Source organism: Lutjanus erythropterus, chromosome 21, assembly GCF_056507025.1.
Source record: "Lutjanus erythropterus isolate fLutEry1 chromosome 21, fLutEry1.hap2, whole genome shotgun sequence".
NCBI classification, from domain to species: domain Eukaryota; kingdom Metazoa; phylum Chordata; class Actinopteri; order Lutjaniformes; family Lutjanidae; genus Lutjanus; species Lutjanus erythropterus.
This window is the reverse complement of record NC_139337.1, coordinates 7139465-7163651: the sequence shown is the minus strand read 5'-3', so window position 1 is coordinate 7163651 and position 24187 is coordinate 7139465. Positions and strand designations below refer to the sequence as shown.

Here is a 24187-nt window from a genome sequence, read left to right as displayed (position 1 = left end):
GTAAATACTATAGGATGGCTTTTGAATTCATGCTAAAGTCACATTTCTGCTATCATACAGTCCTGCAGATAGTTCCCTTTGGTTCTGCTCCACAAACAGCACCACAGCTCTGTTTGAACTAGACCCATCTCATCATGTGGCCTTGTTGCACTTGCTCAAATGACCTAAATGAATCTGACCCAAACAGACACACACACTAGAGTTCTTTTAACTTTTATTTCACAGAACTGTCAAAAGGTGAACTTAAATAGATTAGATAAGGATTTTGATGTTCAGTAAGTGATTCTGGATTCCGATTCAAGGTTTGAGTTTAATATCAAACCTCAATACTAGAAATAATTCCCTATGCAAATCCACAGAGTTGTTCCTGACATGTTGTAAAGAACATTTAATACACCATTTTTACTCTTTTAAGGTCGAGGGGCACGTTGAAGAATCTGTTTGCTTCATACTGAAATCCCATCATGCCTTGTAAAAGACATCAAACAGCGTTGCAAATGGAGTTTTAGCCTCGGTTTTCCTCCCTTTAACTCCCTTTATGTGTGCATATGAATATCTTTACCTTTCATTCTATACCCCCCCATCTGAATTTATGGCCATGGTGCAGAGGCTCAGACTCTGTTATGTGTCTGCAGAGACGGCATGGCCGCGCGCACTGGATCCCTCCGCCGCTTTCTCGCCAGACAAGACGGATATGTTTCCTAGGGGACGCCATAAATCTGGACTTTATTTCTACAATGGCTGTGAAAGACCCCAGAGCAGGAGACAAGCCTCTGCTAATGCTTATTTCTCCCCCTCTCTCTCTCTCACCGTTCCTCTCTTCTGAAAGACTTTCCGACCGTGAAGGTGATGCAGCCGTTAAGCGCTCCTCTCCGAGCGGACCTGTCAGGATGCCTCTGCGCACTCGAGGTCATTTTAAGTGCAAACATGGACTGTCTGGAAGTGTTTATCTAATAATGACCCACTGACTGGCTGCACATGTGAGCTTGTCCAGGCTGAAATAGCATCCACTCTGAATGTGTAGCTGACTGAACATCTGGGAGGATGATTAGTGGAGAGGTGTGTCTCTGTTATTATGATATTAAACATAACCTGCCCTGCTCTCGGTGCTGTTTAATTTCAAGAACCTGAGAAGCCTTTCTCTTACCAATATATCAGCCCGATTCTGACAGTGTTATTATAATTAACATTTATTAATAACACACAAGCTGACACTTAAACTATTTGCAGTGCAAATGCGCAAACAATCTTCGGCACGTCAACTGAAACTTCAATTTCCTCATCATTTATAGTTCAACTGATTGCATGTTTGCAGCTGTCAGCTCTTACACTTTAACTGTTGTTTGTTAGTGACTGTGCTTATGTCAGCTGACATTTCAATTACTTTCACTGCACACTGGAGTTGGGCGATATGTTATACTTTTCCAAAAGACATGTTCACTATGTCCAATAAACAAAATAAACTTACAAAGTGTCAAGAACTTAAATATTCTCACACGTATTTTCCTTTTTAAACAGAGAAATGCAACTGTACACCCTCTAAATTCAAGTTTCTCTTTTACTGAACTAATACGGGCTTAATTGGGTTGTTAAATCCTTGGAAAATTCATTTCATTCAAACTTGACAAACATGTAAAACTCACTAAAACCATCTGTGTTAGTCTGCCCACTCTCCCAGCAACCACCAACTCTATTTTGGTTGAATTAAATCCTTAATTCACCGTGTGAGAAGAGTGTAAAAAGTCTAATTCTGCAGGCTGTTTATCTCTCACTCCTCACCCAGCTCAGCGCACTCATGGTCGACTGAGTGGGCGTGTACTGTGCTGGTGGATGAGAGCGCACCCTGCAGATCATTACATTAGCAAAATGAACTGGCAAATACCGTCCCATAAACATATTCAACTTCCCACAGGGCTTATAAGTGAAAGAAAAATTTCAAATGGCAAAACATTTTAGCTCTTATTCTTAAACTCAACTGCCTAAAGGGCTTAAACTTAACTCAGATTTCATATTCTCATTTTCTCCTGCTTTCATCCTCAGCATTATAACTGTCAACTCAACTCCTTTTATGTTTTACACTTAATTGACACTTCAATCCCTTTTAATCCTGACACTTAAACTTCTTCTATTGTTTCAGTTTTGTCAACTACAACAACTACTGCAAGTCCTACACATCCCACATGCAAACAATTAACAGTTAAAACATTTCACTGTTAACACTTGTTGTTACTTGTTTTCTGTATAAGCATGCACACATTTCTTAGGAAAATGTGGACTCTGTCTAGTTGTCAGGGCTCTAGTAAACTTACTGGAATCTTGCGACCTACTAGCCCGATCAGACAAAAAAATGAAACACACGTCTTTTCTGCAGCTAATAAGTGAGCCTTCTCACTGCCTTCTCATCTCTGTTGAGAGTTGCACTCACGAGAAAAGTTTATGAGCTGAAGCGCAAGCAAGCTTTTCAGTTATTCTTGAAGGAGGAGATTAGTTTGGTGGCATTAGAGGATGTGGTTAAAACTCCAGCTATGTTTTGGACAGTATGCTTTGCTTTGCCGTTGTTTTGGAGGCACATCAAGTTTCCAAAAAACATTTCTGGAGTGCCATAACAAGACCCAACAGTATCTTGCTTGCTTGACAGCCAAGGCAGCTGCTGACTACCCCTTCTTCAAAGCCTCGCCAGTGCTTGTATGAAACGTCGAGGCTGTGGCTACTCAGGCAGTCGCAAAACTGATTACCGCAGCGTAGCATGTTTCAAAAAAATGTGCAGCTGTTGACTGTGTACGACAGCGCGATTCCTCTTCAGCAGAAGAATGAGATTGACCGAGGTGTGCAGTACCACACTGACATCTTTCTTCAAAGGCAGTATTTGATAACCAAGCAACATGTTTAAGATCAAGTAAAAATTAACTTTGGATGAATAGATTTCTGACCAACTGGGCAAGTGGTTGTTGCATGACTGTCTTGTCTGGGAATCCTACACTTGAGGTTTTTGTGAGTCATGAAATCGGTTGAATTTTGCGCAAGAATAAATGGATTTGGTTATCCTTCTTTTCAGTGTTGTGTTAAGTGTCACTAAATGGTATTTTAGAGGTTGTCGAGAACAAAAGCTTGGGGCTAACCCTAAATGCTTGTATGTTTTGGCATGAAAATTTCACCACCGAATCCTTTGAACATCAGCAGAAATTATTGTCAGCTGTCAGCTGTAATCCAAACATATTGGTACTGTAATGGTCTTTGAAACCTGTACGGACCTTAAGTGTAGTTTCCTGGAATGCTCTCCTTAATGCTTTCCTGGGACGTATCTGTTTCACCACTTTGTCAAGTTTTGCAGTGTGGTGGCAGAAATGGCTTCAATTTTCATTCTCATCGACCTTTGATCCACTTTCTGGTCTCTGTGCCGTCATTCCTTTAACCATTTTAGGCTGGTTTATGGTCAATGTGTAAGCATTTACAGAAGCAAGCTTAAATCAGTTCCCACAGAGTTTCAAAACAAAGTTGATGGTCCCACTGTGGGATTTATGGGATTTAAAGGATTATAAATAGCTAAGCATTAAAGTTTGAAAACTCTTTTTCACAGCCAAATTCGATGTAAACTTAGGCCATTTAAGTTTGTAATTGCATAATCAATATCAGGGCTAACTCTCAGAGTAAACACTCAGCTGGTTTTCCTCAGTTTGTTTGAAGTGTGGCTTCCCGTTTGGCTGTGATGTGCAGGAAAAGTAATCCCTCTTAATGCAGCACTACACATGCTCACATTCCTCATACCTGCTGCAGCATACTCACTCATTATCAGTCAGTGTGTGAGCCAAATAAATACCATTTCTTTTAAGTCCATCTGTGCATTTTTGCTGCTGTGCATGCTTCTTAGTTTATATGCACTTTTCTCCTCTCAAGGGCCTCTACCGCTGTCTGAATGAGTCCTACAATCCACCGCAAAGATTAGAGAACAAGAGCAGAGTTGCATCATTGTTGCAACCTGTAAGGTCTTGCCCATCCTTGGCAGTAAAGACTCATCATTGCTAATAACAGGGTAGAAACCGTCGGATGGTTTTGTAGGTCTGATGTCATCCCTGTGGCAGATGAGTCAAAGAAACAAACATTACATACAAGTCAGACAGCCAGATGGTGGATGGTAGGTGGTAGGTGCTGAGGTGATGATGACAGCTTGGATTGTAAGACCTGCTTTGGTTGGCATTGGATCAACACAATCAGTGATCGTATTTTATACCATTAAAGGAGCATCGCAGAGCATTGTTAAATAGTTAGCTACGCTCCTTTAGAAATATTGCCTGTGTAGTTAGAATAGATATCAGATGTTCAAAGATAGGTCGAAATCAACGTCTTTCTTTTGAAATAACCACAAAATGGTAGCTGCTTGAAGGCAGATAATTAAAAAAGCCTGTCAGATTACGTATGCGGCAAATAATAACTGGAATTACCGTTAATCTCCAGCAAGTTCAAATAACAAAGAGAAGAGAGTTCCTGTAAGTGTTTACAAGACCACAGGGTTCAACGTTAATGTTTTCTTTCACCTCTGGTCGAGCAAGTGGGTCAGAAATCTTGTCCAGAGTCAGTTTTTACCTGCTGTCAGACAGATCGTACATTTATTAGTGGTTTATGAATAAAGTAGCTAGTGGAACTAGTAACCATTATATTTTGAAACATGATATGCTGTCATAATCAGCCTGTCAGCAACCCCAAATGAGGTGTTGTCAGCTCTCAACGTAGGACAGTAGTTCTGCAACTTACGATTATTTTCATCATGAGTTAATCTCTCAATTATTTTCTCGATAATCAATTAGTTATTTGGTCTTTGACATGTCAGAAAAGGGTAAAGAATAATGATCAGTGTTCACTGAAGCTCAAGATGACGTCCTCAAATGTCTTGTTTTGTCCACATCCCAGAGATATTCAGGGGTAAAGAAACCAGATAATATTCACATTTAATAGCTGAAATCAAAATATGTCCTTTTTCTTCTTAAAATATTGCTCAAACTGATTAATTGATTATCAAAAGATTTGGTGATTAATTTAATAATCAATTATTTGATTAATCATTGCACATTCTACATGCTGTGGGCTCCTGCTGTGGCACTCTTGTTAAAGTTTTGCAGAGACCTGACACACCTTTAAAAAACGACCCTGTTTTATCTGCCTTGCTCTCAAACTTGTGGCAAACTGTGCAGTACAATGTGAGTTTTGCTCACACCATCTTAACGCCACCCAAATACACAAATAAATGCTCGCCTGTGCCTCAGCTCATTAAGTCTGTCCTTAACCGCTGCCATTTTCCTTTGAGTGCCCGATCGGTTCTACGCTTTTGCAACTCTCAACAGAGATGAGAAGGAAACGAGAAGGTGACTCACTCCTCAGCTACTTTCATCATCCGCTCCAGAAAAAAAAAATATCTCTATAATTCTTTCTGAGTTGCTAGATTTGCCAGCTCAACTTGGCATTTTACTTCCCCCGGGCAATCCTCCCTAACATCAGAACACTGTGAACTAAACAGTTCAGCTCAAACTAGTTTGTTACGCCTTCATATCCACAGAAGACACCAGCTTCTTGAGTCTCACACACATCAGTCCTCACCTTGGCGCTGCAGAGACACACATGAATGTCAAGTGATTAAGAGAGTGATTTCAGTTTGTGGTTTCCACCCGAGGTGTCACACTGGTTAATGAAATAGCAAAGAAGACGAAATACACTTAATGTGCTGCAGAAATAACACAATATTAATGTTGCCTGCAGGTAACACTCTTCCCGCACTCTTCCTATCCACTCACCCCTGGTGTGAACTGGCAGTTTTGTGATGTATGTGTGCAGTTCACATGCTGAGCCAGGTGAGCTCATCTCAGAGGAGCAGCCAGACATGCCACCTTTAGTTTACACACCTTAGTCAGTCAGACAGACAGGCTGCATCCTGACACATCTGTGTATCCCTCGATGGTGAGGCCGGACAGATTTTTGTGATTTAAGAAATGTTATGATGTGATAAACCATCTCTGTGTTGGTGTTTTTGAAAGAGTCCATCAACCTAGCTTATATTTACAAGCGGTTTACAAGAAATGCACTGAGATCAGTGTGGTCTGACAATCCCAGCGAGGCAAAAGCATTCTCAGGCTTCTTCTAAGGCCACATCCAGGCAGAATCAGGAACATCATTTCGTTCGTTTTGAATGGGGGTAGCGCGTTTAGGCTGCGGAGATGGGGTCGGCAGGGGATGCTGGAAAAAAAAAAAGAAAAAATGCAGTGGCGTGCGGTGGAAAAGTTGAAACAGAGTCTGGAGAAATGTAACCCAAAGTCACACTGCAGTGACCAATCACAGGCCAGGAATCAGACTCTCTCTACAGTCAGCCCAAAACATCTTTGAAAACAGGTGCTATCCAGGCGGAGCTGCGTCCATATAAATCATTATGGTAGAGTTGCATATATATGATGTATATACCATTGTTATCACAGTGATAATGCGCTATATGTCCTTGGTGTTCTGTAATGTCCTTAATACTTTGGTTATACTGTTCAGCAAACATTCATGCTGGTGAAGAAAATAGACTTGAACTGAGAGACCATGCAGCTTTGTGCAATCAGGGTAAGGACTGAATAAGGAGAGAAAGCGCTGGTAGTGATAGAGCCGGTGAATCAGAGATATAAAACATTTTATTTTTGATGTTGTCAGCACAAATAGTCACCCCTGCAGCTAATCGCAGCAACGCCTGATTCTGTGTGAACGTAGCCTAATTGCTATTCTTGCCACCGAACTGAGAAACTGACATTTGCGACCGTTTGTGTACACTAGGTCTGCTTTATTTTAAAGCCTGGGTGTTTAGTGGTGACAGCTTTTTGCTCTGTATGCTGCAGACAGATAAGATGCAGCTCACCGTTTTCCCAACAGAGCCTGAAAAGCAGCGTTGGGCTCCGTGCCAGCCTCACTGCAATGCCCTCTTCAGTGCAATGATAAGAATGTCATTGTCACAGTGATGCATAGGTGAGGTGTGTGTATATGTGTGCAGCTGCCTTTGTCTCGTTCTTGGCGTTCACTTGGAGTATAATCATACGAGCTAAGGGGTTTATACGCACCATGACTCACGGGGAATATGGCTTTATGCGTGCACTGGGACACACTAACACTTCTGATGAGTGTGTTAAAAGGAGAATTGAGGAGCAGTCGATAAATCAACCTAGTTTTCTTCCCCTTGTGCCTTTTCTCAGCTGCTCTAGGAAGAACCAAAGCGTCAAGCATAATGTTACCATTACTCACAAGTGGACTTAACAGAACTCCAATTCTCTGTCCGTCTCATTAGTGTTTGCACGCTCTCTCTGTCTCTCTTCCTGACTTTGTTTCACTATTGCTCTCCTCCTTCGTCCCTCCCACCTCCTCTCTGCATGCTGTTCCTTTTATTTTGTCCCCGCTGAGAGATGACTGGAATTTCTCATCTGGCTGAGAGGGTCATTTTAACTTTCTCCTCTCTTCTCCCCCCCCCCCAGCTCACTTCATTTCCACTCCCATCCACCCTGCCCGTGCGCGCTCTCTCGTTCTCCCCTCCTTTTCTGACGCTATGCACCGGTTTCTTTGGCATCCCGCTCGTGTGCGCGAGCCAAGGGAAGGCAGCACTCTCCTGGGACACTCCTAGCTATCTCAGTCTCTCTCTCACACACTCTTTTTTCTTTCTTTCTCCCCTGTGCCATTCAGGCTCTTACTGCACTGTAGTATGCAGGACACTTTTCTCCAGTCTCTAGTCAGGACGGGGCCTGATTTGCTTGCCTCTGCTAATGAGCTTAGCCCGTGCTGAGCAGCTTTGAGCCCTGCAGGTTGTTGTAGTGGGCACTGGTTAGCCCTCAGTGGTTAGCAAGAGGCACCACAACGGAGGAGTGTATCTCTTTAGGGGCAGAGCTGCAGCCACAGCTTCACCACTCCTCTACTTGCCTGCCAGGACCACCTCTACTTGTGCCGGCACTGCGGCTGGGACGTCTCTCTCTCTCTCTACTCTCTCCCCTCGCTCCCTCCCTCCTCTAACGCTACCTGACTCCCCCTCTCTGTCTGTCCCGGAGCACTGACTAACTGCTTTTTGTAGCTGCATCACCTCTCAGGCGGCTGCCCCGTCTTTTCCATCTCTTGCACCTCCTTTCTCTCTGACCCTCTTCACCGACTTTGTTGCCAAAATGTACCGGAACCCGTGGATCTCGAATTACCTGACTCACGTCAAGTTTTGCAGCCAAGGTAAGGCTCAGAGCTGAGATTTGGAGCTCGGGGACAGGTTACTCTGGTTGTGGAGCTGGGAATCTGAGCTCTGAGAAGTTGGCAGGCAACAAACTGCAGACTCCCGTCCTCTCTGCTCACTGTCCTGCTTTCCAGCCAGCTGTCCTTGCACTGCAGCTGTAGCCTCCAAGGACACTACGTAGCAGAGATAAGGGACTCTTAACAGTGCAGGGGGCTGTTTTAGGGAAGAAGCTATTTCTAGTCTCCACAGCTACTTCAGGAAAGTGTAGTTGCATGTCTGGATGTATTCAGGCTGTATTCTTAGACAGTTGCCCTGCTGCTGTGCATGTGTACATGTGGGCTGAATAACAAACCAGATTTATTGACATTATCTTAGAATTGTGATAAGAGAAAATTTAGGTGAATAAGAGATTAATTGTTTGAGTTCAAAATAACTAAACCTCTAATTAATAGTTCGACCAGTGACTCAGCCCAAAGTCAAAGAATCTAGTTTCACAGCATTTAATTTAGCAAAATTTTGCAGCAAAATAAACTGATTTCAATAAAACTGCCACAACCAGTTGATTCCATTGCGATGCCAAAGTAAATATACACAATGTTTTTGCATTGTGTTTAACTCTGGTGAACTTTGACATTGAGTTGGGATCAGTGTGATCCAAAATCATGTGTCAATAGTAACATAAATGCACCAAAATGGTACTAATATCATCGATCCACATACCGATCCATAGACTGATGCTTTTATGAATTATAAATATGTTGTAGTGGATATATGTCATGTGTGCAAAATGTTGTAGCACAGATGAATTAATTAGTAACGCCCTGCGTAAGATAACAAGAGACAATCTGCAGTGAGTTAGCTGGTAATGGGTAGCCAACTCTGGGTAGCATGTCCTTAGTTTGGAGATATTTCAGTCTCGAAACACAAAAAAACAAGACAGCAACTTGTAGTGTGTGAGGATATAGGTATACAAAGCTGTCTAAGTTCAGGTATCAGAATCGGATTGTAACTGAAAAAAAGAGTGTCTGTGCATCTCTACTTTGACATTCAGATTTGTGCTATTGATCAGTAGCAATGCTGACATCTGAGGGCTGAAGCTGAAATGTAAAATGAAATAATATGTTATTAGCTGTGTTGCACCATCAACTTTTATTTAGCTTTTCCTGAGAGAATATAGACCGGTCCACAACAGAAACATGTTTTTGTGTTTCTGGTCTGCATGGATCATGTTTGAGTTGCAGTTTGAGTAGGTTCAGTAAATGTATACTTCAGTAGATCTGACATATCGGTAGCTAGCTGGCAACGAGTAAACTACTGTTCGCTTTTTACTTAGAATGTTGAATTAAAGGTGCAAAGGAAAGGAGACGTTTGTGCAACTGCAACGCTGTGTTGGTGAAGCTTCGAGAACTACATATTTCCTGAGGATGTGCAGGTTTATCATGTTTCACTTTGTGGTGTGACCTGCCTTTAATGCAGAAGTCTGGTCGTACTGTACTTCCTCAGAAGCAACATGAGTCAGCATGAAAGAGAAAATATCATGTACTGATGCAATAACAGATGCTTGTATTTACATTTTTGTCATTGCTTAGGTACATTTATGGATATATCATCCAGTGCTGCTGTACAGAACCTGTGTGTGTGATAGATGGTTATGCACCACTGGCTGACCACAGGTCCGTGTCTGCGTCTCCGAGTGCTTCTCATTGCCACCCTTCTCTGTAATATTTCCTGAGTGAGAAGTGAGTGTTGAGATCTGGCTTTTCCATGGTAAACTGCCTGGGAACCCACAACAGGTGGCCCACGGTTTCAGGCTTTTACATGAGCAGCGAGACTGGTTTTTAGGGGAAGGAGGGTGTGTGCTGAAGTTTGATGAGGGTTTAAATGTGACAGTGTCGCTGTCCTTTGCTCTCTGTTTCCTCTCCGGAATTGAATTTGAGACTGAGCTGCTTGTATACTCATTGTTAAAGACATAATTGGCTTATTGTCACGTAAGTCTACTGTTTGCAGCCATGGTCTCACCTAATTTCTGATTCTCCATCTGTTTTTTAATACTTTACTTCTTAAGCCTCTCTCAGTGAGGCTTTAGTTCCAACTTGAGTCTCCCAGCAGGCAGGGTGAAGGCAGAGTAGGTGGGCCACTGTTGGGGGGTGGGGGGGTGGGGGGGATGCTAAGACTTAAACACGCAGACACACGCACATGTAGTGTGATGTAATGCAGACTGTTAAAAGGTGACACATTTCCTTTTGGGCTCGCCGTAATCCCAGGAATTGAAGTTAATCCTGTGTCTCAACTTGGACATATGCTTAGACCCTGATGCCTCCTCGGTTACCACACTGGGTCTTTTTGTGTGTCAACACATGGAGAGGACGTGTCTTGTTGTGGATGATTATTTGTAATGTGTTCTAACTGTTAGGGTTGGGCTGATGGATGATGCCATCATCCACTGTGACTGTGCCTTCGAAATGATGAATATGTTGTTAAGGAGTATCAGCCAGAGAGAGCAAAAATTAAGGATGGGTTTAGTCTAATTATTATAATAGCATCATGTGGCTGATTTACAAAAAAAAAAAAGCATGAAGTACTGCCCAGACAGTAATTGATATCCAGCATGCATACATGGATGTAAAAAGTATAAAAGAAAGTACAATGATATCATCCATTGCGATGTTTCACTCTGCACATTTCATTTCACTTCAGTAGCTACTGCCCAATCCTAGAAACTGTGAGGTTGGTTTTAAATAGTGGAAGTGCATTTAAACCTGCATTTTTAATTATGGTCAGCAGGGGGCGACTCCAGTGGTTGCATAGAGAGGCCCGTTTGTATGTACCTTTATGGAAAAAGTAGCCTTTTTCTCGCTTCATTGATGATCTCCTAATGAGTTTGTACTTTAAAGTTTTCTTTGTTGCTGATTTAAGGTGGAGCTGCCTTGAGACTGACAAGTCATTTTTAGTAAATCCGTCCAGTGCAACACACAGAGCTCACAAATCTCAGATCAAACTGTCTAACTAGGCAGGGCTGATCAAATATGAATCAAATTCTGTTCCTACATTGCCTATTTCTTGCTAGAAATGTTTTCAGAAACATATTTTAGTGTACTATTTAGCTGTAATACGAGAAAGATTGCAACTTGAGGCAATTGTCATTGTTTTTTCAGTTTCTAACAGAGCCTCTCGAAACTTAAATCTGCAAAACCAGGCACTGCTGATCAAATACGGATCAAGATTCTGTTACTACATTGCCCATTTCTCACTTGAAATGTTTTCAGAAACATATTTTAGCATACTTTTTAGCTGTGATACAAGAAACTTTGTGACCAGGCAGGCCATCGTTATCATTATATCATTATTTCCTGCTGGACAAACAAACCAAAACCATCCACCAGCCTTGTCAGTGCTGAGCATGTTCTGCTTGAAATCCATGATGGCAACCCCCATAATGCCAAATTCAGGGCTTCAAATGTTAGTCCACAAACCACACATCGGTGATGTCACAGTTGGTTCACACTTGGGTTTGACCTCCTTCCTTCACATAAAAGGCTTTCCTCACTTCAGAGCCTGAGTGACACTCCACTGAATCATGAAATCATTTTATCCTCATGTTTTATCAGTGTCAAGCCGCTTTTACAGCCTCATCAACGCACACACGGGCCACGGTGCTGAGGAATTCCCGGCGCATTCCCTCCCGGCTACAGCAGCCATATTGTTTCTGTAGATTACAGCCAGCATCAAAGGCTCTGCCACATCTGTGATCATTGTGCAGGTTTTATGCCTGAGTCTGGAATGACGAATGTATTGAGGCACTTGGGCTTTCCGAGGGGGTCACCCCTGATGGCCCACATGCCACCACATATCGGCTGTATGAGGTGTAAAAGGAGTACAGGTCTGGGTTGTGGAGATCTATATGTGAGACCTGACAATAGCCTCAGACAGCTTGTTATTTTCATACTAGCAGTTAATTAACCTTTACTGTTGCATCTGGTTTTGTTTCACACTCACGCTTAAAGGGAAATTCTGGTACTTGTCAGCTTGGGTGTTATTGTTACATTTTTGACCTTTTATGACTTTTGGTCATGATAACATTTTGCTTACCACCTGCATTGTAGAGATCTGGTTAAAAACATGTGTGAGGCTCCTACAGTACAGCTTTCCAAAGATCCTCTGCTTCCACTGTAGCAAACTGCAAACAACTGTAGCACAATTACTGCAGCTACAGTCTGAGTCTTCATTTATCATGTAGTGGTACTCAATAAAAACTGCACCTTGTGTACTTTTTTGCAAATTTTGCAACTTGTAAAACAAAAACCATCTCATGCATTTGCTATACAACTTCACAAGCGTACACACGTTAAATCGATGGAGGACCACAGCCTCACAGGAACATAAACAGACCAGTCTACATGCAGGTTAATGGCCAAAAATATGAGAATTAGAAATAGGTTGACAGATTTTCCTTGCAGGTTTGGTCCTTTTTGTTCTTGAAGCAGACCATAATGTGCACCTCTTCCTCCCACAGTCATAATTCAGTCAGAACATACAGGCATCATAAACACTGCTCCAGCATCAACGCAACTCATCCTTTCCAGTGACAGTATTTGTTGATTTAGGATAGATGTTCTTGCTTAGTCATCATTATATGTTAATGTTTTCTTCAGTATCGAAAACAACCCATGGCTACAGTGTAAAAAGGAACTATCAGGGACTAATGCAGCATGACTTCTATGGTGTTGATTTGTTAAGAGTGTAAAGCAAGTCAGGTCAAGAAGTGGAACTCAGGCCCAAAATCTTTTCAAGAATTAGAAATTGGGAAAAAATATATTTATAAAACCGGGGTTCATACAAAGTCTCCAAAGTTTTCATTTTAACAGATGATTTCATGGTTAGGAATATGCTTAAATGTTGCTATACTCCTTGAAAAAAGCTAAATTTGCACATAATCTGGTGTCTCATCTACACTCATGTAAACCAGAAAATGTAGTGGCATTTGAAATAATCTCATTGTCAAATTAGGGTGCATTAAATAATCATGATCAAAACATACAATCAAAATGACTACGAACAGACGGTAAAATTAACAAAGTGTGAATATACATTGATTACTGTGGGTATAGAAGAATTCTGTACAATTCTGTTCTAATTCTGTTCTAATTCTGTTTTGGCAATTGCATTAATAGTAGCAATTTAGATTAGTGCTGGGAGATCTGGACAAAATCAAATGTAATATTTTTGACCAGATACTTAGATATTTCTATCACTGTTGCTACAGTGTTGCAGGGATGATTGTTGGTGTTTTTACCAAATATTAACACAATGAACTCTTCTGGTAAATAGCATAATAACAGATTGTGTTGGTAAATTACATCACTGTACTGTAATGTAGCCTTGAAAACCAGGAAGACACAACACTTATGTCATTATCACAACAAAATCAAGACATTTTTAACTTATTAACTAACTTATTCTGAAAACATTACCTTGCATGCCTAGACAAGACATGCAGCGACAAGAGATATTAATGATTAATCACTGATCAATCAATCAATGTTAAGAATATAACTGATTAAAAATGCATTATTGGATTAATATATAAAGTATGTTTTGTGTACCAATGCTTGTGATTCCACCAGTAGTGCCTCGGTCAGTTAGCGCAGAGCAGAATGGACAGACAGGAAGTCAGACACAGAAAAGGCAGGGAGAATCCGGTTAATTTTCAAAATAAAAGACTCTGTGCAGACTCACAATCATAAAGATAGACAGAAAAGAAACTATTTAACCACGTAGCCTGCTTATCCATGGTAGAAGCACAAAGAGCAAGGAAAGAGGACCTGATCAACAAAATCTGAGCAAGTAAACATAATCAGGCGGGTAAGACGCTCCGCTGTTGAAACGCTTCTGAAACGCTGCTGGTGGGGCTTGCAGCTGTGCAGAGGATGGATCAGAACCGTGGCGCAGATGTGCCATGCCTGGTGGAATCAACCTGTTATTGTTCTGTTATTCTGTTCATTTAAATAGTTTGTTTCATAAATTAATGGTTCACATAACTAACATGCTGCTAGAATTGTTTAAGTAAACTTTAAACAAAGAAAAAGACATGCATTTTGTAGCTTATTAATTATTAATGATTAATTGATTAACATGTTCAACTATCAGTTAGGGAAAATTCGCAACCCTAGTAGTGACTATACCGAAAGCCTGCAGACGGGCAAGAAGAAAGTGAAAGCAGAGCCAAAAGGAACAGGTTTAAAGGGTTAATGTGAAATTTACATGCTAATTTATGTATCGAGTGAGTTCTGTTAGCCCCTGGCTCATGAGACACACCCAAAACCAGTTTTTGCGTTGCAGATATATGTAGATGTTAGTGACAAAGTCATTTCAAGTACATTTCTTCAATTCTTAGAGACAAATCATCTGCTGTGAACACATGGCTGGTTATTAGACATCACTGCATCATAACATGTTACTGTTTCAGTTAGTAAAGGCAGGATTTATCTCAGCATTGTTTTCTACTTTGAAATATCTGCTAGATTGGTGTCAAACTAATCTTTGGATCATTGTCAAAAGAAAACATGATGGTCTCGGATTACCAGGATTATGATTCAAGGCTCGCAAGGAATGAGCCATGTTTTCACCAGCCGTATTCCAGCCAGCTGAAACAATACACCACTATCTCCAAACACATCCAGGCACACCGCCCTCTCTAAATAAGCCTTCTTTCTTCTCAAATGATGTTTTGCCTAAGTAGGAGGGATTTAAAGCATCAACCCAAACATCCTTAATAAGGACTAACAGATCTGGAATGGGTGGTTAAGGGTGGGCGGCCTCGGGGGAGAGGTTAGGGGGTTTTGGGTGGAGCGGCGGGGGAATCAGGGGGGCGTCACGCGGCCCTGATGTGAACCCGGAGAGGATGGAAGTGGGACCACATGTTTGTCCCGAAATTGCACGGCTCCGGCCACTCTGAGGTCCGAGGGCAGCCAAAACCGCACGTTTGAGGTTTGGAGCGGACGCAGACATTCCTTAAAGGGATGTTCAACAGATCTTGCATTCCTCACAAGGCTGTTTATGATGCTTAATACCCACTAATGCCCTTTTTCTGGCTAATGAGGCTGTATTTCTTTGTAGGCAGGTGTTTATGTCACATTTTGCCCTCGTTTACCGACTTTGGCCATTTTCCTAATAGACACCAGACTTTATTAGCTTAGATTGTTAACTCTTGATTGAGTTTAATCACATAGCTTCATAATAGTGTGTTTACACACTGTAAAAAATAAAATATTTGTTTGAAGTAAAAATTTTAAGACAGCCTGGACACTAACCCTTTTAAGTTTAAAGACTGAACTTGAAAAGACAAGTTGAGCTCATTTTATAACGACTCAAAACAAATAAACTTTTCTAGTCACATAAAAATTAATTCTGTTGTACTTGAGAAAACATGTTCACTAGGATGAAGATATTGAACTAGTTGGAACAAAGAACTCATCAGTCACACTGATGAACATTACAAATTTGACTTCCTAAACATTCAGCTCATCATTTCAAGTTATAAGATTTCAAGTCAGAAGAACTCTAATCAAATAAATGTATTTCTGTTGTACCTGAGAAAACATGTTCAATAAGCTATTATTCATAAGATATAAGATATTAAGTTGGACCAATAACTCTTCAGCTATATTGATAAACAATACAAATAAATTTGGTTTTCCTCTTACATTCAAATCAACATTTCAAGTCAAAAGATTTCAAGTTAAAAGAACTCATGTTTACACATTCATAAGTGTTTTAAGTTTTTAGTGTCCAGGCCACCTTAAAGTTTTAAGTTGACTGAACTCCAAAGACAGATTGGGGTCATTTTTAATGATTCAAAACAAATAAACTTGATATTAATCCCATTATTCATGAGAAAACATGTTCAGTTCATGTTCAAGTTCAATTTAATTAACAAATTTCAAATCAAAAGAATTCTAGATGGAAGAGAAATAAACTTTTATATTTCTGTTAAGTGAATGATAAAAGATTAGTTGATTCCACTAAATTCCTGTATGATTTTTTTTTTTACAGTGCAGCAAGCTTTTGGGAATTTGACAGCATGCTTTCTCTGTCTCTGTCTTCATGCTGTCCCCTGTCTATCTGTATTCATGGAGGGTGTGCAAACGCTGCCCAGCGACAATGATGTGCTGGGCTCCTGCTGGCATCGTCCCAGCTGCACTGCGCTGCAACCTTGACGTGTGATCAGACTCTACAGTGACACACACACAGTCACTCCTCCATCACAAACCCTTTAACTATGACTTAATGCACAGCACATAGACATGACACTTAACATGGAGACAGTCTCTGTCTCCGGATGTAAGTGCAGTGATGATTTGTTTGTGGGGGCCGGTGGGCGGAGGGGTGGGAGTTGGAGCAGTGCGAGCCTTTTAACTCCACTCCACAGATCACTTATTACTTGATGTGATTCAGTCAGGCAGCCAGGTTATTGTTTTCCACATCGTTTGTTTTCTCGGTGCAAGTCCACTTAATTAATGTGGTTCAGTGCCAAGGAGCTGCACACAGACTGGCTGCTTCACCTTAAGGTGCCCCGCTGCAGCAGCGTGTGTCTGTTCATTAACAGCTGAAACTGAAGGTTCTGCTGTGCAACACTGAAATCGGTGAATGAGCACTAAATGTTATGCTCTTTTCTTCTGTTCACAGGACTCGGGAGTGAGACCCCCATTAAACTAAGTAATCCCAGATTGCTACAGAAGAGAGCTTTGAGGTAAGAGATGCCAAAAACAACTTGTTGTGCTAACCAGTTTCATCAGGTTTTTATTTCTATTGTTTGAAGTCACTTAGTTAAAGCTACTACAAAGGATATTTTAACTGGTTATGAAACGGCCTCAGTGCATTACTGATGCCTCTATATGACCTACATAAACAAACGAGTCCATCAGTGAGAAGATCGGCAGTTTCTATATAGTTGTTCTTTATATGTGCAACTGGGTTAGATTCTACTTTAAATCAGATTAAATGACCCTGTATTTACATTTTTCCAGGCAAGTTCACAGTGAGTAGTAACTGATAGCCAGTTAAAAAAAAAAGCAGGAAGAGATTTTTCCCCAGATAATTTCTTATTTTTGACGTTATGGAAACACTACTACTTTTGTCCACAGGTTCCTTCAAAATAAACACAGTATGAAAGTTCCTTGTAGTAGCTTTAAGGACCTGGTGAGCAAAAACCTGGATCCTTATGAAAGACCATTTAAATGTGATTGCTGCCATGTGTACTTCATGTGTACATTGACCTGAATAAATGATCATGTCATGTGTGGCACTTGAAAATATCACTGTCAGTGGTAGTACTGCAAAAGAGATTGTGGTAGACAGCGGTGCACACTGGTGACAGTTGCAGTCTATGTATTGTTTTATCAGTGGGTGTGTTTTGTGTTTCAACAAACAAAAATTTCTGCCATCAGATTGATTTTAAAGACACTGCAGTCACATAAAAGATGTGCATGTAAACACCATAAACAGTCAGATGACAAATAGATCATGAAGAAAGGTTTTTACTACCTTCTTCTCTGGAATGAGAGTCTTGAATCATGATGAAGTATTGCATTAGAAAAGGTTGATGGAAACGGAACAATCTGAGAACAAAACAAGATAAAGTTTCCGCTCTGACAGCTTCCTTGTGATGTAACCTTGCTCTTGAATCAAACAGAAATGTCTTATTTGTATCCTGTTTTCTGTGTTGTTTTCCACTGTTTGAGGTTCGACTGCCACTTTTTTCATTTTGTCATCTTGTTGCTCTCTCATGTTTAATGGTATAATAGTTTGCAACTGGAGAATTGGCTCCACACACTGTTTATCTCTATGAACCATCTCCTAATATTTCAATTAACAGTAGTGGATGGAAACAAATTGCTTCTTTTGTCCAACCAACACTCCAAAACCCAAAGACTCTTCATGGACTGTCATAAATGACAAAGAAAAGCAGCAAATCCTCACGTTTAAGAAGCTGGAAGCAGCAAATGTCTGACTGTTTTGCTTGAAAAACTACAAAGACAATAAATCAATTATTAGAGTAGTTGGAAATTAATTTTCTTTCGATTGACTAGTTTTGTGGACTATTGCAGAAACATACAACAGGGTATCAAATAAAGCTTTAGAGCTACAAGAGCTCAGTGAGAAACTGAAAGGTAAGCTCTCTTTGCTGCTTGGCAGTGTCAAACCTTCCTGCTGCAGGGTTAGTAGGATTGCTCAACAGCAGGTTTTGGCCAAATGTCAAATATGTCACCCGCTGTACATGTTAGCCTGCATATAGAAAGTTTCCTTTATGGCAGTGAGGACGTTGGCTCACAGTGACACCAATTTGGTGCCAAACTGTGTGGGTGTGGCTTTGACTTGAAAACATGTCAGATCTCAGTCATGAAAACAAATCCTGCTATGATAGAAAAGGATCTACAATGTCTCTGGCTGGGTTTCATCAACAAGTATTCATACATCAACTTTACTTTTACACTAGTTTAAAATGATGAAAGATTAAATTTAAACCTCTAGTTTAGTTTGTACTGAAATTTAATTCTGTTGCACCAAATTATGTGATCCAGTATGAACTTTGAACTTAACTTGAGGAGGTTTAACTTTAAAAATTTTGAGATGGATTGAGCAAAATAACGCAAATTGCTCCAGTAATTCTGCCAGGTTTTTCTCAAAGGAGGACAAATTGGAGCTTCCCTGCCAAGCCTAGCTGGCAAACAACTTTTTAGCTAACATTCGCTTGCAACCACTTGCAATGATTTGTTAAATGTTTGGCTAACATTAGCTTTTCATTTATTTACTTAAAATGTGGACCGTGCATATTAATCAGCATTTACATGTGAATATGGAAGATTATAGCAAGAGGCTAATTTCCATCTGTAGCTCTTGGTAGGTTGATGTTATGTAACAAACTTCACAAATTACAATTGTACATGAAATTCACAACAGCAAATAAGTAAAAGAAGAAATAGAAAATTATTTATAACAAAAACTGCACTGTAATTGACAAAGACAGTATCTAACAAACAATATAATGCTTTGTTGACTTTTTAGCTAATTAGTTATGATTTATTAACTGTTTAGCTATTATTAGCTGGTAAACAATGCACTGATTTGCTAACTGTTTAGCTAATATTAGCTGCCAAACAATGCAATGATTTGCTCAGTGTTTATCTAATATTAGCTGGCAAACAATATAACCTTTGTTAAAGAATACAGAGTAGCAGTAGTAATGGTTTCTCCTGGTCTTATATACTTACCAGATACCAACAGCACTCAAATGTTTTATTTAGTTATATAAATTTTGGAAATCAAGCAGCTCCAGAATAATTAAACTGTATTTTAAAATTTGTTTAAATGAATAAATTATGATTTACTAAAAAAGGTTAGTTTTAATTGTGCACAACAGAGCTTCTTTGAATCTGGATTTACTATAGTCAACTATTTTTGAAAACATAGTTTTGCTAAACTCTGATTAGGACATATCTTACAGATGAAAGTAATCTTTGTTAGTGCAACCCACTCAAAGTGTATCAGTGTGTTCACAACTCTGTGTTTGCTGGAATGGGCAGAACCGCAAAGTCATGTTTTCCCAATTCTTGGCTGTTTCCTCACATCAGTGATCTATTGCAGTTATTTTATAGCTGTATTGTAACTCTGTGGTTTTGAATCAAATCCATAAATGACTTCAGTATGTTTCTGAGAGAGAAATTAGCTCCGTGTGTGTGCGAAGCAGAGGGTGTGACGAGGGCAAAACTCTCATAATTTCTAGATAAATATTTGGGAATTCAAGACTTGATGAAATTTACAGGTTACCATCCAAATGTATTGTTTTTGTAGCTTCTTCCACAATCCAGTGGCTGATTGACGGGATTCCTGAACATCATTCAAACCGATGCTGCTCAGAGCAACATTTTTTCATGATTTGGACGACTGTTTGATCAAATTCAGATTCATTCAGTGAGCCTCTTACAACTGCTTACACTGTCGGTCTATAAACAATCCTGTTTCCCACAGCTCAGCCCTGTTTCAATAACAGTTGGTATTTTTCCTGCACCCCTCAGCTTCCAGAAAGAATTCTCCTTCGACGAAAAAGACGACCCAGCCAAAAGCACCAAGGATATAGATGTTAGTCTCTTGGCCAATCTTCCCAAAGGTGAGTAAGGAGTTTTTTATTTCTGCCTGCTTGCAAATGGACCTCACAATGTCAACTTTCCCAGGGTTTCTGAAAGTCACTGTTGTGCAACAGCCGCCTCTTTGCCAGGTGGATTCATGTCAAGATTTGTCTAAAACCAGTTTTGCTACAAGTACAGTCCTCAAATATAATTAACCAGGGCACTCTGTATTTTCTTGACAGACTCAATTTACAATAAGATGTAGGTCCAATAAAGAGATACAGTCCTGTGGGGGGTTGTGGTTCTGACAGGTCCCACTGGATTGTTAATATTATAGTTTGACGAGCTGTTGAAAGTCACTTGTGATTAGCTTTTTACAAGTTGTGATTTGGACAATAAAAAAATAAACCCTGAGGATGTGAAATTGTAAAGTGAACCAATTGCTATGAACCTGATGGAAAAGCAAAAGTGGACATGGAGAAGCATGATTTTCTGGGCATTAAGCCCAGATCAATCTTATGCAGTTTTACTAATTGATTGGTTGTCTTCCATTCCCAGTATTTCACTTTTTTTTTGTAATGTAGACACAAGTCTATGACGTTAACGTGTATGATTTTAAATGTTCTATGGCCCACTAGTCAATAGTGACACTTTTTTCATTTTTAACTGTACAGGAAGACTTCAGATTATAAGGGCTGGGTTCAAGTAGCTGTTTGCATTTTGGATATGCTTTCTTAGCATAGTGATCTCTGCAAATAGGTGTGTGTACTTGATAAAAGATAGCGAGCCAGTCATTAACTTTGTCTGCTGGATGTGTACTGGATCATTTCAATCGATACCTTGAAGGTACTGAGCACTGATACCATGCCCTAGTACAGTGTACAGTTTTTTCACTGAAAACAGCTGCCTGCCACAGCTGAAGACTATTCTAAGCAAAAACAGTAAAGTTCTGACACAACTTAGTAGAGCTGAGATGAGCTACAGAGTTGGGTGATAATTCTCTGTGGGTTCATCGCTACAAGTGACACCTTTCAGATACATGCAATAAAAAAAAATAATTTTACTTAAAAATACTGTAATTGAAAGAATTCGAAAGGCATTCGAAAGAATTCAATTCAATTTAAAAGCAGATCTAGTACTGGATTCAGACTCAATAAAATGCTACTGAACCCCAACCCTATAAATAATGGCAGATGCTCTTAGCACCCAGGTGTCTGTAGTCAGTGATGCTATTTTACATCTGCATGGCAGAGACAAACCGTGATATTTTCCTAAACTTCCTTAAACAAGTATTTTTGTCACCTAAACCTGACGAAACTCAGGTCTCAAGCCCTGGCCTCCAGGCAGAGAGTCTTGTGTTTAACCCATTCTTCCATCACAGTCTCCTCTCTATAGAGATAGATATATGTTGCTCCAGCTATACTATACTAAACTAGGCTAAACCAGCTAAGCTAGGTGTAAATAGCAGAATAGCTGCCATGTGACTATTGTCACCTGAGTGCAGATACACACACTGATAAAGGATTGACAATAATTGATCAAGAACATCGCAAGCAAAAAATTCACCAGCCAGATAAAATAATGTTGTAGGGAAAAGTCTGACAAGGGACAAGATTTTGGAATAGGAAGAGTTCTGGTTTTGACGTACAGTCTAAACAATATTGACCAATCACATTTGAGCGGGCTTTGGTTGCATGCAGGTAAAAAGTCTGGATGGACTCAATCTCAGAACCAATCAGCAATTGTCTGGTGGTTTTGTTAGCTTTTTATAACATTAATCTGTATTCATATGCAGACATCTCTTTATAAAGATAAGCCCCTAACGCCAGATAGGATATCTCCTGGCTACACCAGAAGCCCTGAACCATTGTTAACACTGTTGCCCCCAGAAGCTAAATTATTATCAGTCAATAGCTGGTGGGTCTGTTTTGGGTTTGGTTAAGATGACACTGCCAAAACCAATTTCATTTCCTTTCCTTTCACTGAGCTGTAATATTATGTTTTTTTTTAATTCTTTCTTTAGTCTCTGAATTGAGGAAAAGATTTGAAGGCATCACCACAAGCTCAAGTGACTGGGACATGAACCGGTGAGAAGCTGATGATATGTGTGTAAATGATTTTTGATAATGTTGTGGAGAGTAATAACATGTCTAAGACTGACTACTTCCTGTCCATGTGTAGAAAGGAACGTATCGCTCGGCGGTTGGAGGGCATAGAGGGTGAGGTGCATCCGTCTCTGCTCCCAAGCTTGGTGGCCAACCGTCTTCTGGAGGAGGACACGCCAAGATATACCAGGGCCTCTGACCCCTGTGAGCCCTGTGGTGGTGAGACAAATACAGTACCTACACAATTTTTTGACTTTTTTTGTGCGTTTATTTGTGTGACTGACTTGTGTCCTCTCTGCATTCCCCAGTAACAGTCCAACGGTATGGCATTGAGGGATTCGAAAGCCCAGAAATGCAGCTGACAGCTCCAGAGCGCCAGTCCAGAGCTCGATGCAGACCTGACCCTCAGTCCTCCGTCCACACAGAGCCTGTCTACAGCTCAGGCTCCACCACCGGTGCCCCAGAACTGGAGTCCAAGGCCGAACGCATTGCCCGCTACAAGGCGGAGCGGCGCAGGCAGCTGGCCGAGCGTTACGGCATCTCTTTGGATCAGGAGCCGGACATGGACTGTCCCTCCCGCTACACTCGCACTCGGAAGGAGTCGGAAGGCTCTGAGAGGAGAAACAGAGAGGAGGAGGAAGGGAGGGACATCACCCTGAGTTCTTACACCGGTACCTCTGTCACTAGTCCAAGGATGGGACGCACAGCACCGCAGTATGGCCACCCCGACCCGGGTTACGAGATGGGTCACAGCAGGGTGGACTCGTTCACAGAGAGGGAGAGACTGATGAACCTGGAGAACCAACGCAGAGCTGCTCCTCCCGAGCCGCCGTCCTCTTCCTCATACATGGATGTGACCTCATTGTCCTCAGCTGCCAGGGTGCCCACCAAGGACTATGCTGTCACAGGGATACCACCCAGTTCACCCAAGCTGAGCAGGCACCATTCCCTGTCCTCACCCAAACAAGGGGTGTCTCCTGGGGATCTATTCATCGAGCAGCAGGCCCACAACATCCTCAGCAGACAAGGGTGAGTGGTCTCAATCACTGTTCCTTTTCACCCTCATCTTTTTTGATCTCCCAAGTAGTTTCTTTCTCTTGTTCCCAAATTTCAAGAAAAAGAGTAGACAAGTCTTTCTTCTGGGGTCCAGGCCCCAGGTTCCCTTCAAACCCATATACACAAGGTTCCAGCATGGTTTCCATGTGGCCAGAACACTGCTGTATCATTCTCTTTAATAGATGCACTCACTTTGACAGTGTTATCCATCACTCTCCCTCCCTCCATCTATATCTCTGTCCCTCTTGTCCACACATGTCCAAGGTCGTCCTGTTGGCAAGAGCATGCTTTCATACCAGGTCAGGCAACCTGAGCTTGTTGTGGAACAATCTTTGAGCACAGACCAAGTCCCACTGAGACCTACAGCTGGGCTTCAACACACGGGCAGATTAATACAAAATGTGTGTGGGGATTGTGTTTCTATTCCAGAGATTTCAGGTGCATCTGTTGAGGATAGCAAATTGCTGTACTTTTTAAACTCCCGGAGGAGCTCTTACTGGCCAAGCTGTTTCTATTTTGTTAGGAAGAGCTATTGACGAGGCTGTTTGGATGAAGCAAACCTCTGGCTCTGTAGCTGATCCCACATTCTTTAAGAGAACTGATCCTCTTTGAGAGGTTCACCAGTGCTGATCACAGTATCAAGTGCTTTCTTAAAAGATAGTTCCAGTTTATTACAATGGTTT

General features: G+C 41.0%; 1 protein-coding gene across 24 annotated transcripts in view; it reads left to right on the top strand.

The window, feature by feature from the left end:
- svila (supervillin a) overlaps nucleotides 1–24187 on the top strand; it is a 117773-nt gene that overhangs the window by 33092 nt on the left and 60494 nt on the right. For 12 of the 24 annotated variants that reach the window (XM_084747128.1, XM_084747132.1, XM_084747129.1 and 9 more), the window contains exons 1-6: nucleotides 7858–8217; nucleotides 16904–16967; nucleotides 20293–20384; nucleotides 22367–22430; nucleotides 22525–22667; nucleotides 22757–23477. In XM_084747128.1, the coding sequence (XP_084603254.1) occupies nucleotides 8160–8217; nucleotides 16904–16967; nucleotides 20293–20384; nucleotides 22367–22430; nucleotides 22525–22667; nucleotides 22757–23477 (1142 nt within the window). In that variant the 5' untranslated portion in view covers nucleotides 7858–8159. Of the gene's footprint in view, nucleotides 1–7856; nucleotides 8218–16903; nucleotides 16968–20292; nucleotides 20385–22366; nucleotides 22431–22516; nucleotides 22668–22756; nucleotides 23478–24187 lie in introns of those variants that run through there. The other 12 variants (XM_084747133.1, XM_084747136.1, XM_084747135.1 and 9 more) reach the window with 5 other exon arrangements.